Raw genomic sequence first — 18,698 nt, forward strand, 5'->3', positions numbered from 1 at the left:
TTCATCAGACCAAAGAATCTTGTTTCTCATGGTCAGAGTCCTTTCGGTGCCTTTTTGCAAACTCCAATCGTGTTGTCATGTGCATTTTACTGAGGAGTGGCTTCTGTCTGGCCACCGTACTATAAAGGCCTGATTGGTGGAGTGCTACAGAGATGCTTGTCTTTTTGGAAGGTTCTCCCATCTTCACAGAGGAACTCTGGAGTTCTGGCAGAGTGACCATCAGGTTTTTGGTCACCTCCCTGACCAATCCCCTTCTCCCCCGATTGCTCAGTTTGTCCGGGCTGTCAGCTATAGGAAGAGTCTTGGTGGTTCCAAACTTCTTCCATTTAAGAATGATGGAGGCCACTGTGTTCTTGGGGACCTTCAATGCTGTAGTAATGCTTTTGGTACCTTTTCCCAGATCTGTGCCTGGACACAATTCTTCCTCGGAGCTCTACGGACAATGCCTTTGACCTCATGGCTTGGTTTTGCTCTGACATGCACTGTCAACTGTGGGACCTTTTATATAGACCTTTCATGTCCAGTCAATTGAATTACTACAGGTCGACTCCAATCAAGTTGTAGAAACATCTCAAGGATGATCAATGGAAACAGGATGCACCTGAGCTCAATTTCGAGTCTCATAGCAAAGGGTCTGAATACTTATGTAAATAAGGTATTTCTGTCATTGTGGGGTATTGTGTGTAGATTGATGTGGATTTTTTTTATTTAATACATTTTAGAACAAGGCTGTAACGTAACAGAATGTGGAAAAAATCAAGGGGTCTAAGTACTTTCCGAAGGCACTGTATGTTTGCGGCAGAGAGACGAGGGAGAGCATGAGACATTTTTTTTTATTATCAGACATCAGTTAAATAAAATCTCACTATTTAAAAAGATGGTTTACAAGCTATAGGATGAAAAATACTGGAGTTTTTGATAGGTAGCGAAAGCTACTGGGCAAAAAAATTGTTGGATACTTGTACTCAAAGTATCGATTATAATTGTGATTTGTAACTGTATCGATTCACCCCCCATCACTAACAGAGGCTAGGTGAATGAGGATGTGACGCTGATGTTGTTTTTCCTGGAGGTTAATATGGTCAATTTTATGCTACATAAGTCTTACACCAAAACTGAGAATCTGATATTTTTATGACKCACTATGGATTCTCTATTTAATGGATTGATTTATTATTGGATAGATGGATTGGTAGAGTATGATGTGGAAAGATACYAAACAAAAGTTTTTCATTCAGTTTTTTGTGAAAAGGGTTGCACATTACATGGCTAGAAAAGGATAACAAAAATGCCATGTCCTAATAGCCATGACCCCTTTCTCTCCCCTCAGATCTACCAGTACATCCAGAGTCGCTTCTACCGCTCCCCAGAGGTGTTGCTGGGCATGCCTTATGACCTGGCCATCGACATGTGGTCCCTGGGCTGCATTCTGGTGGAGATGCACACCGGAGAGCCCCTCTTCAGTGGGGCCAATGAGGTAGGACTCATGGAATGAAAAGATGTAGTCTTTATTTAGGATGATATAACTTGTCAGATAATGCTTACCTGTGATGCTTCATTGTGCTCATGTGAGAAAGATTTTCAGTTTTTGTCTTCATCAAGATGAGTGTAGGGAGTGAGAACCTAATAAAGACCAACAGAGGGAGCTGTGGTGCTTTGAACGTTTCACTAGGAGACAGGACTCCACTTTTCACCTAGTTTACATTTACATTTAAGTCATTTAGCAGACGCTCTTATCCAGAGCGACTTACAAATTGGTGCATTCACCTTATGATATCCAGTGGAACAACCACTTTACAATAGTGCATCTAACTCTTTTAAGGGGGGGGGTTAGAAGGATTACTTTATCCTATCCTAGGTATTCCTTAAAGAGGTGGGGTTTCAGGTGTCTCCGGAAGGTGGTGATTGACTCCGCTGACCTGGCGTCGTGAGGGAGTTTGTTCCACCATTGGGGTGCCAGAGCAGCGAACAGTTTTGACTGGGCTGAGCGGGAACTGTACTTCCTCAGAGGTAGGGAGGCGAGCAGGCCAGAGGTGGATGAACGCAGTGCCCTTGTTTGGGTGTAGGGCCTGATCAGAGCCTGAAGGTACGGAGGTGCCGTTTTCCTCACAGCTCCGTAGGCAAGCACCATGGTCTTGTAGCGGATGCGAGCTTCAACTGGAAGCCAGTGGAGAGAGCGGAGGAGCGGGGTGACGTGAGAGAACTTGGGAAGGTTGAACACCAGACGGGCTGCGGCGTTCTGGATGAGTTGTAGGGGTTTAATGGCACAGGCAGGGAGCCCAGCCAACAGCGAGTTGCAGTAATCCAGACGGGAGATGACAAGTGCCTGGATTAGGACCTGCGCCGCTTCCTGTGTGAGGCAGGGTCGTACTCTGCGAATGTTGTAGAGCATGAACCTACAGGAACGGGTCACCGCCTTGATGTTAGTTGAGAACGACAGGGTGTTGTCCAGGATCACGCCAAGGTTCTTAGCACTCTGGGAGGAGGACACAATGGAGTTTTCAACCGTGATGGCGAGATCATGGAACGAGCAGTCCTTCCCCGGGAGGAAGAGCAGCTCCGTCTTGCCGAGGTTCAGCTTGAGGTGGTGATCCGTCATCCACACTGATATGTCTGCCAGACATGCAGAGATGCGATTCGCCACCTGGTTATCAGAGGGGGGAAAGGAGAAGATTAATTGTGTGTCGTCTGCATAGCAATGATAGGAGAGACCATGTGAGGATATGACAGAGCCAAGTGACTTGGTGTATAGCGAGAATAGGAGAGGGCCTAGAACAGAGCCCTGGGGGACACCAGTGGTGAGAGCACGTGGTGCGGAGACAGATTCTCGCCACGCCACCTGGTAGGAGCGACCTGRCAGGTAGGACGCAATCCAAGCGTGGGCCGCGCCGGAGATGCCCAACTCGGAGAGGGTGGAGAGGAGGATCTGATGGTTCACAGTATCAAAGGCAGCCGATAGGTCTAGAAGGATGAGAGCAGAGGAGAGAGAGTTAGCTTTAGCAGTGCGGAGCGCCTCCGTGACACAGAGAAGAGCAGTCTCAGTTGAATGACTAGTCTTGAAACCTGACTGATTTGGATCAAGAAGGTCATTCTGAGAGAGATAGCAGAAGAACCTTCTTGATCCAAATCAGTCAGGTTTCAAGACTAGTCATTCAACTGAGTCAAGAAGGTCATTCTGAGAGAGATAGCAGAAGAGTTTTGGAGAGAAAAGAAAGAAGGGTCTTAGTTGTTGTATTGTTGATAAATGTAATGTAAGACCTTCACATGCCTCTTAAACCCAGTCCTTTTTCCTATACTGAGGTGCAGGCAATTTAATACGCAGTTTGTGCCAAATAGGGTAAGACATTCTTAATTGTGGTCTTCTGATTTTTCAGATTGATCAAATTAACAAAATAGTGGAAGTTCTGGGTGTCCCTCCCAATTACATATTGGACCAGGCGCCCAAGGCCAGGAAGTTATTTGAGAAGATATCGGACAGCACGTGGGGTGCAAAGAAGACCAAAGATGGCAAAAGGGTGAGTTCAACAAATCACTCTGTCAATTATGTTGCTGTGATGTCATAAATGTCCTTTGCAATAGTGAGTGTATATATCCTCAAAGTCTCTGTTCTGTGTGTGCGCAGTATAAGCCGCCGGGCATGCGGAAGCTGCACAGCATCCTGGGTGTGGAGGCGGGGGGTCCTGGGGGGCGGCGGGCGGGCGAGTCTGGCCACGCTGTCGCTGACTACTTGAAGTTCAAGGACCTGATCCTTCGGATGCTGGACTACGACCCCAAGAGCCGCATCCAGCCCTACTACGCCCTGCAGCACAGCTTCTTCAAGAAGACTGCGGATGAGGGGACCAACACGAGCAGCAGCGTGTCCACCAGCCCCGCYCTGGAGCAGTCCCAGTCCTCGGGAACCACCTCCAGCACCTCCTCCAGCTCAGGTAGGGAGAGCAATGCAGCCGCAAAGCTGCATGGAGAACTGGTTGTTCACTTTGAAGCAATAGCGTGACCTTAGATGTCTCTCAGTCCAATCCTGGGGAACCCCTGGGGTGTTCACTTTGTTTGCTCTAGCCCCGCACACTGTGGGATTCCCAAGGAATACATTTTTTCAGTACTGGATTAGATATGATGAAATTATAAAAATGTGTTATTAACTAACAGCTCAGGTACCTACGGTAGTACAGTGCCTTAAGGGAGATTGGAACTGTCTCAAATGTTCAACATAAATTTAATGTCAACCGATTTCTGTTTGGGTTTCTGCTCTGCAGGAGGGTCGTCTGGCACGAGCACCAGTGGGCGGGCGCGCTCGGACCCAACACATCAGCACCGGCACAGCGGAGGTAACTTCAGTGCTGCCGTGCAGGCCATGGACTGCGAAAATCTCTGCCCACAGGCAAGTCTCACACACACACACTATTGCTCCTGGCCAAGTGACCCCCACTAGATTGTCACTTAGTCTATAACCCAGGTTGACAACCTTTACCTCAACTCCCATTTGAGCTGGATGAGCCCTCATAGGCACAGCTTGGAGAAGTATTGGGTTTTATAAACATAGGTGTCGCTCTTCAGACAGAGTTGAATAACCTGTTATCAGTCATTTGAGTAACTGACTGTTGCTGTTGTGTGTCAGGCGAGGCAGCCGTTCCCTCCCCCAGTTGGCTGGGCTGGTGGCAAAGGGGCGCAGACAGTGACAGTGGAGACCCACCCCGTCCAGGAAACCACCTTTCACGTGCCTCCCCAGGCGCCCAAGGCCATCCACCCCTTGGCCCCCGGCAACAGCTCCTCCGCCCACCAGCACCATCACCACGGACACCATCACTTACACCATCACCCCCATGCACAGCAGGGCCTGCCTGCGCAGCCCCGCCTCTACCACTCCCCTATCAACAGTGCCTCCACAGAGAACTCGGTGGAGGTGGTGCACGGCCACCTGTCTATGACCTCCCTGTCTTCCTCCTCCTCCTCCACATCTTCCTCCTCCACCGGGGCCCAGGGGAACAAGGCTTACCAGCTGCGCCCGCTCCCCGCCAACGCAGCCTTGGACTTTGGCCAGAACGGCAGAATGGGACTGGGTGCCTTCTCCAACCCCAGACAAGAGACTGGGATGGCGGGCCACCCCACCTACCCCATGGGCATGAGACAAGGCGTAGACAGGGAGGAGTCGCCCATGGTAGGAGTCTGTGCGCAGCAGAGTTCTGTCGCCAGTTCGTGACTAAACTGAGAATGTTTGTTTTTTTTGAAGGTGGTGGGTTTTTATTTCAACAAAAAATGTGCATAAAGAATCAAAAAGCTGCTTTAAACTGGAGGGGAAGCTTATCACTAACCCTCTACCACAGTGCAGAGCCCACCATCTCTCCAACTCCTCCCCATGCCACCCTTGGGTTTCTCTCTTCACTTTGGTTTCAAATGAGATTTTTCGCTCCACCATTTTCAGTGTTCACAGGGAATTAGATTTTTTACTACAAACAATCTTGCATAACATACTTCACAACAGTACTGAAACATCCATTCATTTCACATACAACTCTCACTCGACTCTGCATGGTTTGCATTATTCCTTGTTATTGTCAGCCGAGAGCTTAGAAGTCTGTGGGTAGAAAATGATGTAGACATTATTTGTTGACGGCTATTTAGTAAAGAAATTGTTAAAGCACCATAACATTTCCAGCAACTCCTATCCACACATTTGCACTTTTTTCCATATTCGGCAAGAATAATTTTCTCTTTGGATTTATGTTCTCATTTTAATTGTTCTGTTCTGTTGTGCAATTCCACCTGTGAGCTGTGAGACCTGAAGTGTATACTACAAAGCAGGATCAATGAGTTAGCTAACTTTTATAAACAACCAGGTTACTGTCATTAGACCATTTCCATTTCAAGCTTATGTATTTTTTAAATAAGTTATTTCAAAATATTTAGGCAAGTTGGCTGGCTAACTGATCCTGCTTTGTAGTATACCTGTCTATAGAGTGGCGGAGGATTGAAGCATTATGCAGGAGTTTCCATCTCGCTGGGTTTGTCTGTGTCACGCTTTCTTTGAGAGGGATGTGGATGTGCTGCGCTGGGGGCCAGCCATGTACAGCTGTGCAGCAGAGTGCTATGCTGGGAGGCCCCAGGCCAGTAAAGGTGGGCCCTCCTAGCCCTCCTCTGGACTGGTAAAAAGGCCACACTGAAGAGATGTACTTAGGAGCAGTGGCCAGGGCCGAGCCACCCCAAACCTACAGTACAGATGTCCGGGCAGTGTCCGTTTTTTTAGATAACTCTTTGGCCTTATGTTTTTTTTGGACTCTGAAATTAAGGGTGGGGGGTGGGTAAAGAAGCTGTACATTATTGTTTAAATGAGAAAATAGCTTTCCTCTATTTTTGAAGTTTGGATAAAAAAAACATAATTCTTAACTAAGAAAAAGTTGGAAAAAATGTGTTTTGAGAATGGTAATTTGAGGCCTTTAACTAAAACGTGTGGCTTGCGAGGTCCAGTGATTGCCGGCCCTTGTAAGTTCACAGAAGTATTTTTGTTGCAAGATGGATGGAATTAGCTATGACTGTGTCCCTTCCAACTTTTTACTTGCTTTTCTTTGTTTCTTCAGCATGTGGTTCCTCCAACAGAGCTTCTGCAAAAATGTCTTCTGTTCATCTTCAAAATGAAAACATGCTGAATTTTATGTGACTGCTTTTTTGCCTCACAATTATGCTGTGAATTTTACAAGAATTTATTTTCCCTTTTTGATAATTTATTGTACCAAAGCTGTTTTATAGCACATAGATGTCTGTAACCAATAATGTAGCAGTTCTGCACTTTGACACAAGGTGTATCAAGACCTTTTTTAAATGTCAGTAAAAATGGCTGTATCTATTGCTTTAGCAAAACCTTAACTGTTGTTGAACTCAGTACATTTACTGTTAGCTGTATCTTCAACAGAATTGGTTGTAAGGTTTTTTTCTCTCTAAAAAGACAAAAAAAACTATCAAAAACAAATCTCTCATTGGTAGAACTTTTTTCTGTTCTCAAGGACTTGAGGGACAATAGATGCCAACGCTGGTTGCTACTCTGCGGGTTCCGGAGTATCAGTATGGTGGCTGTTAGTTGAGGCAAGTCCTCGTATTCATGAGTTGAAAGTGAGAGGGGAAAGATGTGAACAGTGCATTAATCCTTCAATTTGTGACCAGATATTCAGAGGCTGTTTCAAACGTGCCTGTCTGAAAATGGTGCCCCTTTTCCCCCCTCAATTTAGAAGCAAACTTTTTTGACCTAGCTAGCAGAGAGGCACTGTACACATCCACATTTTTGCTGGGATACTGCTCTAAATTAGCTAAAATCCATGTTTGACTGAAGCTCTCACCATGGAGGTTGAATCCAAAAGGAAACTAGTAGGGACGAATGGTGTGAGAGGTGAGCCCTGCCTGCTGGAGTGTCATACTCCAGTCTCATCGTGTGATGCCTGAGGATACAGGAGAACTGGCCTAAGTTTTGTACCCGTTGCAAAAATTTAAGGGGGCGGCAACAGCTAGAGGAAAGGTGTCTATGACATCACAGGCTTCAGGTGTTTACTTTTCAACCCCATTTTAATAGCTGAAATAGAATTTATTATGTATATTTGTATTTTTTTAATAAAGGAAGTTTAGAACTCACTACTTTTTTCCTAATGGTATTTTGAGTACATTTAAGTCAATGTGGAGACCATGCAGTGGAAGTTCTGTGATATTAGTCAGTGGGTAACCGTGCTTCCAGGCCAAAGTAGTTGACAATGCCAGTACAAATGCAAAACTTTTAGGGTTTAAATTAACAGGAGAGTAGATATTCATACCTTAAATATTATAGACAGGGTATAGTGTGTGGATGTGTCTACAAACCTGAATGACAGCTGTGTTTTAATATATAAATACATAAGCAATTATGTACATATATTACAGGAACTATTTTTAGGTGCATTAAAATTGGCATAAGCTTCCACCGTGGGGCCATTTGCAGTCGGGCTACTGATAGGTGTGTGTGAAAGTGAAAGCCACGATCGTCAACAAACATCCAACTTTTACTCCCAAGTGTTCAATATCATTTCTGCTCTGCTCCCTATTTCATTGGAATACAGGCTTTTTATTGCCACCCTTGCCTTCCTGTCCCCCAGTCGTCTGGTTTTGAGTGATTGACAACAGTTTGGTTACAGGACATCTGACGTGCATTGTAAAGATTAAACGGCATGGGAAAAGAAATACCTGTGTCCACAGATTGTAAGATCTAGTCAATACTTGCTCTGTATATGAGAATGTTCCAAACATTTTTTTTAAATGGACAAGCCCTTTGTATTATATTCAAGCGGTCTTATGTATGATATTAAAAAAAAAAGTGAATCAACTTGTACTGAGTCTATTTGTTTCCTTTTTCCCTGCCACTTTCTTTGGTTCTCAGATGGGTAACGACTGGAATTTAATCACAGTAGACATGTCTAGAATGCCAACCCAAGTATTTTAACAAGTCTAGTTCTCATCATGACAATGTTATGCTTCAGTAAGGATAATGAAAAGCACAATCTTCACAATACTTAACCTTTTTACACAATGGCATTGAATGTGTTAACCCTCCTCACTTGGTCCTTTTATTATGAAAGGATTTCCATCATTCTTAAAATGTCCAAATAGATCAGTTCCTTTACTCTCATGGAATTTGGCAATAGATCAGTTAATTTACTCTCATTGAATTTCAGGAATGTTTCTCATTTTGGAGTCAAAATGGCACTGAAGAACCAAGTAAAACCGAATGTTCAGGCGCTGGAGAAAGTGAGCCTAAAAGACTTTGGTCCTTACCGCTTTGCAATGATTTGAATACTTACTTGGTGTGACATGCCAGGTAACACGTGTGAGATACCTGGTGAAATCAACATCTGAAACATTTTGCAGTTGCTGTTTTCTTGATGTTTGATATACTGTAAGAGGCATCCTCTTTTTTTTGACACCAGAGACCATGTATTTAGTGTAGTGGCTGAGGTGTTGGACTGATTGGTAAACAGTGGGATTGTATTGGTGTTAGAAGTACAGAATACTTGTTAGGAACTTTGTCATTCCTCCTTAGACCTCACTTCTCAACTAGTCAAGTGTAACCCCTCCTCAACCTTCATCCTTCCCCTAGTCGAGTATCAAACCTGCACTAGTCAAGCTTCACCCCTGCATTGTTCAGGTATCACCCCTCTGACTCACCTGTGCATCAGTTCTCACTCTTGCATTAAAGCACATTTTTAAATCGCAATGAGCTTTTCTATTGACCAGCTAGTTTATGATTTATGATTTAATTTATTTCAACAATACAATATCTTAGGGACATTATTGCACGTGTAATAGAACAACATTATATACTGAAATACATTTTACTGCGATGCTTCCCAGCTCTGCTTTGTCAAAGAAACGAAGTGGCACTGGTTTCCCTACTGGGTGTTCCATCTTTAACTTGCTAGCTAGCTGTGTTCTTTTATTGACAGGCTAGCTAACACCCAAACTACATAGATGGGGTAGGTCTAGTTACAAAGCAGGATCAATGAGTTATAGACAATTAATTTGCTTTCATTTTGGAATGGGCATGGTTTGCTTTATTGCTTAAACCAACCAATGTTATTTAGCTATGATGATGTATCAGAATTCTAAGAATGTAATAGGGTGTCCAAGATCTGGGAAGTGGAGTGGTTGAGTTAACTTGCCGCCAGTGGAGTGCCAATGTATGACATTCATATTAGCTAGCAACATTTTCATTTAAATTAATTTAATCATAGATAATTATGAAGAAGATAATTTCTAGCTACATTTTCCCAAACTTATAACTCCACGTTTTGTTGTTGTCAAATGTGCCTGTTTTTCGGCTAATGGAAAAGTTCATCATTGTGCAAAAAAAGTGCAGGGTGAGAATACAAAATGAGGCTTGACTAGAGCAAGGATGATTACTGACCAATGCAGGGGTGAGGGTTGACTAGTGCAGGATTGATTCTTGACTAGGGGTGAGTTGAGGAGAAGGGGTGATGCTTGACTTGTGCAGGGTTAAGATGTGACTAAGTGAGGGGTGAGGTCTGAGGAGGAGGAATGACGAAGTTCCTGTGAGGCCATCGAAGCGCCCAGGTGTTAGCAACTTGAGATAGTGAAGTGTGGGAAGGAAAGGGGTTGTGTATACAGTGTAAATATTGGGACATTTGTAATTCATCCTTCTCAAACCAACGATATGTATTAACCCTAGATGGTTTTGAAGCCATCCGCAGCAATTTTGGCACTCCATTGTTAAAAAGATTTTGAAGGCAATTGGAAATTAATGTCTACATTAGTTTTTGACAAGTGTATTATATTAGACACGTTAATACTTTTAAATGAAATTAAGTGAACAGAACATGAACATTTTAACTATAATAAAATATAGTTTTTAGAGAGTACTAATCTGGCCAACCATAGTCCAGGTACCAGGTGTGCAGGCTCTTGGGACATTCATTGGAACCTTTTCATCTGTGGACCGGCTTTCACAGCTCTCCGTATCTGAGGACAGAAAAAAACACCAAGGAACAGGCTTCATTATACTAAAATTAGACAGCACTGAATATTATGTTGCTATTATCTCTCTGTCCTAATACATAGTCTTCCTTACTATGGACTTGAACTGGAGAATATTTTCATAATGTCCTCCCACAAAATGACCAGTAGCCTACACTCTCCCTTTACTGACAGCTGGAGGGAGCTGCAGTCGTTTCACCCCCTTCCATGGCTGTTATCTACAAATGCATTTCGAGCTTGTGTTTTTAATTAACAATGATACATCAAGATAGATAGCTAATAGGAAGTTACATTACATTTGATTCACTTAGCTATACAATGGCCTACTGTAGGTAGCAGTAAAGGGCTTGGGCTACATAAACTCAGCAAATAAAGAAATGTCCTCTCACGGTCAACTGCGTTTATTTTCAGCAAACTTAACATATGTAAATATTTGTATGAACATAACAAGATTCAACAACTGAGACATAAACTGAACAAGTTCCACAGACATGTAATAGGTGATAACTGAGGATGGATCAACAACATTGTAGTTACTCCACAATACTAACCTAATGACAGAGTGAAAAGAAGGAAGCCTGTACAGAATAAAAATAATTGTTTGAAACAAGGCACTAAATAATACTGCAAAGAATATGGCAAAGCAATTAACTTTTTGTCCTTAATACAAGGTGTTATGTTTGGGGCAAATTAAACACAACACATTACTGAGTACCACTCTCCATATTTTTAAGCATAGTGGTGGCTGCATCATCTTATGGGTGTTGTTGTAATTGTTAAGGACTGGGAAGTTTTTCAGGATAAAAAATAAACAGAATGGAGCTAAGCACAGGGAAAAAACCTGGCTCAGTCTGCTTTCCTCTGGACACTGGGAGAGGAATTCACCTTTCAGCAGGACAATAACCTAAAACACAATTTTTATACTTTTTCCTAAACATGATGGGATGTTAATTAACTCAGGAACCACACCGGTGTGGAAGAAACTGCTTTCAATATACAGTACTTTGTATCCCTCATTTATTTTGGCAGTTACCTGTATCACCAGTGAAATGGAAATGCTCTTGAAGAATTATATTTCCTTGTTTGTTTTTTGTTTAATACATATTAACTATATTTATGTTCCTCATATATGTCTAATGGCTTGTCAACCCCTAACAACACCTAACACACAGCCCCATGACAAGTACGCTGATTCATACCACTTACGCCTTCTCTTGTTTTGGGGGCAAATCAAACACACAAACACATATTTATTTCAAACATACTGTATAAATGTATTTAAAAAATGTGTCACTATAGTCATTTGGGTTTCTGTACAATAATTGTGCTTTCATATAAAGCATGCTTTCCATCCATCCATTGCCCGTGCGCTATCACACTGAGGACCTGCATGGGGCTGGGTTGGGGGGCAGAGAGTAGAGTGGTCAGTGACAAAGAAGTAGTGTCAAACCAAAGAAAAGACAAACATGGGAACTTTCTACAACATTGTTTGCTGTGTAATTTTCTAGAAGACATTGGAATTTCACATGAGAGGAAAGGTAAACTCTCATAGGACAATAGTGCCAAATTCAGCAGTAAACAGTGACATGTTGTCACGGCTGTCTTCCTCTTCTTCCTCTGATGAGGTGTAACAAGGATCGGACCAATACGCAGCGTGGTAGGTATCCATGTTTTAATATAGAAAACTGAACTATGAACACCAATACAAAACAATAACCGTGAACAAACCGTAACAGTCCKGTGTGGCACAAACACTGACACAGGAAACAATCACCCACAAAATTCCCAAAGAACYTGGCTGCCTAAATGAGGTTCCCAATCAGAGACAACGATAAACACCTGCCTCTAATTGAGAACCAATCTAGGCAACCATAGACTTACATACACACCTATAATGAACACAACCCCATCACTCTACAAAAAACCCCTAGACAGTACAAACACCCTAGACGAGACAAAAACACACAAACCACCCTCGTCACACCCTGACCTAACCAAAATAATAAAGATAACAAAGATAACTAAGGCCAGGGCGTGACACATGTATTGATGGTAATGAAAGGTGTGTGTGGGGAGGGTTCTACAGTAGTGCTTGTTGGGGCTCATTCAAGTCATTGTGAAGCAGCATAACTCTTTACATGGAGATGTTAGGGAAAGGCAGAGATGGTCTATAGAAAAGGACAGGTTTTTATCACTATCTTTTACTTTTGTTTCTTAAGCTGCAATGAATACAAATCAAAAATGAACCAAAATGAAAACGTTTTTGTACCAGCACATTTTGATTGTTTGATGCATTACCCTCCTACTCATCTATATGAGTAGGAAGGTAATGCTGAGTAATATAATGGGCATCTGATAAAATCCCCTGTTCTGAAGGTCCTGAAATTCAGCCATGAAGTAGGCTACATTCACTTTCACCTCAGATTGTGACTGAAATGTGTGTGGGCGTGTGCGCATCTGTGTGCGGCTGTGAGCTTGTGTGTGTGTTTGTGTGATAGCAGATAGCATTTTGGTTTCAGCATTGGGAAATGGAAAACTTCCCCAGGTAGGCCGTCCACCCCACCCCGCCTCCCACCTCTGCTTGCAACAGAAACAATGAACTGCCATCCGACTTGACTGTTGTCAGGGGCAAAGTGCGTCGCTTTATTGCTTTGCTTAACTGTCAAGCCCGTTCCCGGCCCATGTTTTTATGAAAAATCAAGTCTGATCTATATTAAATCAAAATGGTGCAGAGGCGTTTTGACACACGCTGATGTGATGCTGAAGATACTGAGTTGGTGGATGTTGAAAGGGTCCCCGCTATGAGGGAGAAACATATCTACAGTCAATTTGAAACTTGCATTTTAGATCCACAGTCTTGGAGTCGGGCTTTTAGATCAGAGAGACACAAGGAATGTATGGCCCCATCATTATCTTGAAAATCATTCACTTAGCTGGGGAACAGACACGCACACACGCAAATAAACACATAGGCACGCTTAACTTCTTTGCGATCGGTGTTCCTTKCCCGGGAAGTTTGAGCTAACGTAGGCTAATGCAATTAGCATGAGATTGTAAGTAACAAGAGCATTTTCCAGGACATAGACATATTTGATATTGGCAGAAAGCTTAAATTCTTGTTAATCTAACTGCACTGTCCAATGTACAGTAACTATTACAGTGAAAGAATACCATGCTATTGTTTGAGGAGAGTGCGCAATTTTGAACATAGTTATTAATAAACAAATTAGGAACATTTGGGCAGTCTTGATTTACCATTTTGAACAGAAATGATTCATTGGATCAGTCTAAAACTTTGATCATTCACTGCTGCCATCTGGTGGCCAAAATCTAAATTGCACCTGGGCTGGAATAATACATTATGGCCTTTCTCTTGCATTTCAAAGATGATGCTACAAAAAAAACAAAAGAATGGTTGTTTTTTCTTTGTATTATCTTTTACCAGATCTATTGTGTTATATTCTCCTACATTCCTTTCACATTTCACAAACTTCAAAGTGTTTCCTTTCAAATGGTACCAAGAATAGGCATATCCTTGCTTCAGGGCCTGAGCTACAGGCAGTTAGATTTGGGTATGTTAGTTTAGGCTGAAATTGAAGAAAAGGGGCGGATCTTTACATTTACGGCACCTCTATTCTTGTCTATTGTCCGAGCATAACCTTATTGTTACACACAACACAATGCAGAGAAGACCAGTTCAACATAGATAAAAGGCTTAACAATACATGTATTGGGGTCTCAATCAAAGCTGCAATATGTACTGTAGTGCTGCTTGGTCCCACTAGCTCATTAGTTGATCATTTGCATAATAAAGCAATTCAATGCAAGTACTATGAAGTTAAGCAATTATGCTGCTAAACTATCTTAAGTCCACACCCAGACTTAATTACAATATACTATGTACTTTTTCAAGCTGTATAGAGTGCTAATGAGAAGTCTTGTTAAATGAATATCGACTTGACTTTGTGCTGTTGCAGTATCTTTTGGTGGCCTTTCTCAACTCTGAGTCTGATAATTTTGTGAGAGACAAAACAGATTAATTTCCTACTGTCAGCATCTTATATACTTCAAATCAATTGCACGGCATGAGAGTTGAGAACCTCGAGTAACAAGCAGTCCAGGAAGAACAGGACTTTAGCTTAGCTGTGCTGTTTGGCACATCCCTGAAGCAGAGCTGGCAAACACAGTCCCCTCTTGGGGTTTGGGTGCTGGTTGGTTGTAATTTACATAAATAATGGGTTGGTGTACTTTGCATTGGGCAACCCTCAGTGTTTGAGAATCACACCCCATTCCAAAATAGTGGGTCTTCCCAAACTCTAGCTCTACCATTTATTTGTCCTGTACTGTACCACATGGTTTAAAAGGTTCCCTTTAGATTGAATATGATTGTTCCTTTCAATGAATAATTCTCACAATATTGACCACAGAGTATGAATATATTTCTCAATTTCATTAAATCCACACAAAAGGTAGAATACGATTTTTATCAATAAAAGACAGTGAGATAAGTATTGGTTAAAGTATTGTTGAAGTTGATTTATGAACCAGTATGTTGGAATGTAATCATGTTAAAGTTACAACTTAATACAACCATGATTGGTATTAAAATGGCAAATTAATAAATACAGTCAAATAAAGGAGTCGATATAATAAACATGTCTGTTTAGTTCAGCCTTTGTTCAGAGACGGACAGAAGTCAAATGAACTGCATGTTGATGCCTGCATGTCAAACACTTTACATTAAGCTGCTTAAATACCACATAGCTGAAATATCTACCCTTTTTATAACATCAGAGTAATTACCAATAACTACACAGTAACTACACCTGTAACAAATATGGATCACAATTAAAAACAATTGAAATAGCTATAGACTAAGTGCATCATATAAGGGCAACTTAATGTAAAGTGTTTGCAAATGTTCTTCATTGACACAAGTGTGCTATCATTGACAAGCAGAGCTAAAACGTTCCGCAGTAAAGACATTTCACACTGTTGTAAAGTGATAACATTGTTAGGTCATATTACACTGCTCGTTTTCAAATCAAACATTTAGCCAGAAACACAAATAATTGCTTTTAGAAAAGTAGTTCTGCAGCAGAAATAAAGTGGGCAAAATATGTGAAAAGAAGAAAAATAACAGTCTCTATCTGCACTTTGTTAAAGTTGTCGGAGTAGGCCTGAATGCTGMTCCCCAACTTCCCCTCACATGGTTTCTTTACATAGTCCCAGTGTGCTTTCATCTGTCCGCTATGGGCCAAACACGACAGTGGGATTCACCTCAGAGACACACTGAAAGATTGAAGCCTTTCCTTCATATTAGAAAAGTGAGCATGTTCGTCAGCGACGATAGGAGCTTTATTGAAAGCATTGTCCATGAAAGCATTGCCTGTGTCCATAGAGACGCCCCTTTCCCCCCCAAGACCTATGTTTACATTGCCTCAGTTATACTTTCAGTGAGACCCTAGGCAATACCATCATTATATCATGAAACCCCTACAGTGCCAGTAACTAGAGGGCCTGCATGGAACTTTCCACTGGGTGGCTATCCACCACACTCACTCTGGCCTGTGGTCTGTAGCATAACAAGACCACCTCATCCCCATGGCAACCTCCATATCTTCAGCTGACACAGTTGCCTACATTCATGTCTGGCCTGGCTGGTTACAGACACCATTACAATAATACTGGGTTTCAGATAATAGGTATCCGTAAGGGAATATTACGCTCTAACAATGTACATCGACAGCCTCTGATGGTCAGTCTTTCATAACGGAGCTTTGATTCGTGGCCAGACAACTACTGAACAAATGAGCATGTACTTCCTTCCTGTCATTTTCCTCCTCCTTACTGTGAGGTACAGTACTACCATATAAGACTGAGATTCCACCACACTCTCCAGCGATGATGTCATGTGAAAGCCCTGTATTCCCAACATGTTATTTACCATGTCATCTTCTTATGAAGAAATTCCTAAATCATATTTGAAAGTAGTATTTGGGTATATGTTGATATTAATGTTTAGTTATATGACCAAAACAGAAATACTGCCAAAACAAATGGAGAGAAAACGGTCACACAGACGTCAACTTGGTTCCGAAGGGCAACTTAGTTCAACTCCCTTCAGTTCATTCTCCCTTCCAGCTTCCATTCCCAACTTAAAGGGTATTGCATCAAGCCTATCCTATGAGCACAAAAAGGTCTTCAAGGAGGGGAGACTTGGACTGATGATACTCGAGGGTCATGGGCGACAGTTCCCACTACCTCTTGGTGGTATGTTTAGTGGACATGCACAGTCAGGGTCTAACACATCTCTGCCAAGTGGGCAAGGATGTGAGGATGCCGTTGGTCTAATAGTCTATAGGGCTTGCATACAGAATTGTTAAGAGTTATTTTGTCTTGCCTATTACAATCAATATTATTKTCTTATGTACACAATATAGAATAAATGAACTACAGTTTTTGTACATGCTTATATATTTCTGAAAACCCCTAATGTAAAGAAATCTTCGTACATAAGGCATAGAATATGTACAGACCTGGTCTAAATGAATCAGTATCAAACATCTTCCTGTCAAATATTCACACTTCAGCAACAAAACAAATATTACATACAAAAAATACAAATGCAAATGCCCTAGAATATATACTTTTATATAGGTTTTAATCTTTGAATAAAAAATGTATAATAATAATAGGAATTTGTATTTTGAAGAAAAACAAAAAAAATTCAAAACATGCAATTGCCCGCAGAGATTTCCCGTCCAGCCATTGTCGTTTACCAGCTATCTTTGGAGGGTAAATGACCCGATGAGGGCCTAAGCTGTCCTTGTTGCAGGGCTCCTCGGGCTAGACCGTCCCCTTTTCTACCCTGGCCCTGACCCCTGACCTCTAACCTGGGACCAGCTCACCTGGTCAGCCAGTCATGAGAAGAGATGCCACAGTACGGTTCACACAGCCCCCCTGGCCCTAGGTTCTCTCGCTCCCCTTTACACTTTGGACTCGCTCTCTATGTTAGCAATGTCACCATTCCTCTCTGTCTGCTCCTCCAGCCCCTCCTCCTGGGTTACCAGGGTAGTAGTACTCTTCTTCTCGCGGCCTTCAGGTTCCAGCACCCCCTGCTGGCTGAGCTTGCTGGCCACGGACCAGGTAAGGGGCAGGCGGGCACGGCAATTCATCTCGGTCAGCTCTCTGGCACTGCAGCTGGGTGTGTTGGTCTCATGGATGTCGTGGAAGCTGTTGTAGTCCACCTCGTAGAAGCCATCCTCCAGTGTGAGCACGGGCATGAAGCGGTAGCCCCACTTGATCTCGCTAGTCACGTACGAGCTCCTGGCCTGGCACGTCATCCCTGTGGGACAGAGAGCAGAGGCCACTTAGCCTCCTCTAGAGATGGACAAAAACACTGTCTAGTTGTGGATATGACTCATTTAATGTCAGCGTCAAGATAATTACAAGATAATGACACACACAGGTATACAGGCACTTTATGAGCAACAATGTTGTATCATGTTATCATGTCAATAAACATTGTTAAGTGTTAGCAATCAGTGATCTCTGGCTAGGGTCATACGTGCTGGGATTAAGTAAGTTATTAATTGCTGATACAGTTGGACACTCAAAACTGAGCACTCATTAATATATCCAGCCCTATCCAGTCCACACAACACTCAGGAAGGGTTGATGTATTGAACATACTGTACAGAGACTATTAATAACTCTTAATTATGAACATAGACACTAACTAGACTCTGGTTTGAGCTTTGATGCAGCAGTACACTGTAAATGTACCCCAGAGACATACAGTAAGCGTTTATATCCTCATCATTCACGTGCAAGGCTGCACTCGAAGTCTAAGTTATGTGGACAGTGGTACAGGTCTTACTGTTGACTACTGAGCATTTGCAAGGCTACAGTATGTCATCTTTCACAATCACAAAACCAAACCAAAGCACTTTGACCAGATTTTATTGTCACTCATTAGTATGAATGGTGCTGCTAGGCTCTGTGTGTAGGTGAAGCCATAATTTATTATATTTCTCAAGGAAAACAGGCAACTACTTCAATTAATAATTTATTGGGTCAAATATAATGATATGTTAAAAATTACTCTAGAAAGTCTCTGAATTCCTTGCCTTGTTAGAGAAAATTCAAGTTGGCCATTTAAAATATTTTCCCCATTTTACAGGAAAAGATAAAGA

General features: G+C 42.3%; 2 protein-coding genes across 3 annotated transcripts in view; one reads left to right on the forward strand and one right to left on the reverse strand.

Annotated features, from left to right (window-relative positions):
• LOC111950872 (dual specificity tyrosine-phosphorylation-regulated kinase 1A) overlaps positions 1-8,341 on the forward strand; it is a 35,320-nt gene extending 26,979 nt beyond the window's left edge. For both annotated transcript variants that reach the window (XM_070434407.1, XM_070434406.1), the window contains 5 exons: positions 1,331-1,477; positions 3,375-3,515; positions 3,623-3,926; positions 4,254-4,378; positions 4,616-8,341. In XM_070434407.1, the coding sequence (XP_070290508.1) occupies positions 1,331-1,477; positions 3,375-3,515; positions 3,623-3,926; positions 4,254-4,378; positions 4,616-5,197 (1,299 nt within the window). In that variant the 3' untranslated portion in view covers positions 5,198-8,341. The remainder of the gene's footprint in view (positions 1-1,330; positions 1,478-3,374; positions 3,516-3,622; positions 3,927-4,253; positions 4,379-4,615) is intronic.
• Positions 8,342-13,031: 4,690 nt separating this feature from the next.
• LOC111950030 (G protein-activated inward rectifier potassium channel 2-like) overlaps positions 13,032-18,698 on the reverse strand; it is an 86,454-nt gene continuing 80,787 nt past the window's right edge. Inside the window, exon 3 of the mRNA XM_023967360.2 lies at positions 13,032-17,848. Coding sequence (XP_023823128.1) covers positions 17,490-17,848 — 359 coding nt within the window. The 3' untranslated portion in view covers positions 13,032-17,489. The remainder of the gene's footprint in view (positions 17,849-18,698) is intronic.

Source organism: Salvelinus sp. IW2-2015, linkage group LG23 (genome assembly GCF_002910315.2).
Source record: "Salvelinus sp. IW2-2015 linkage group LG23, ASM291031v2, whole genome shotgun sequence".
Taxonomy (NCBI): Eukaryota; Metazoa; Chordata; class Actinopteri; order Salmoniformes; family Salmonidae; genus Salvelinus; species Salvelinus sp. IW2-2015.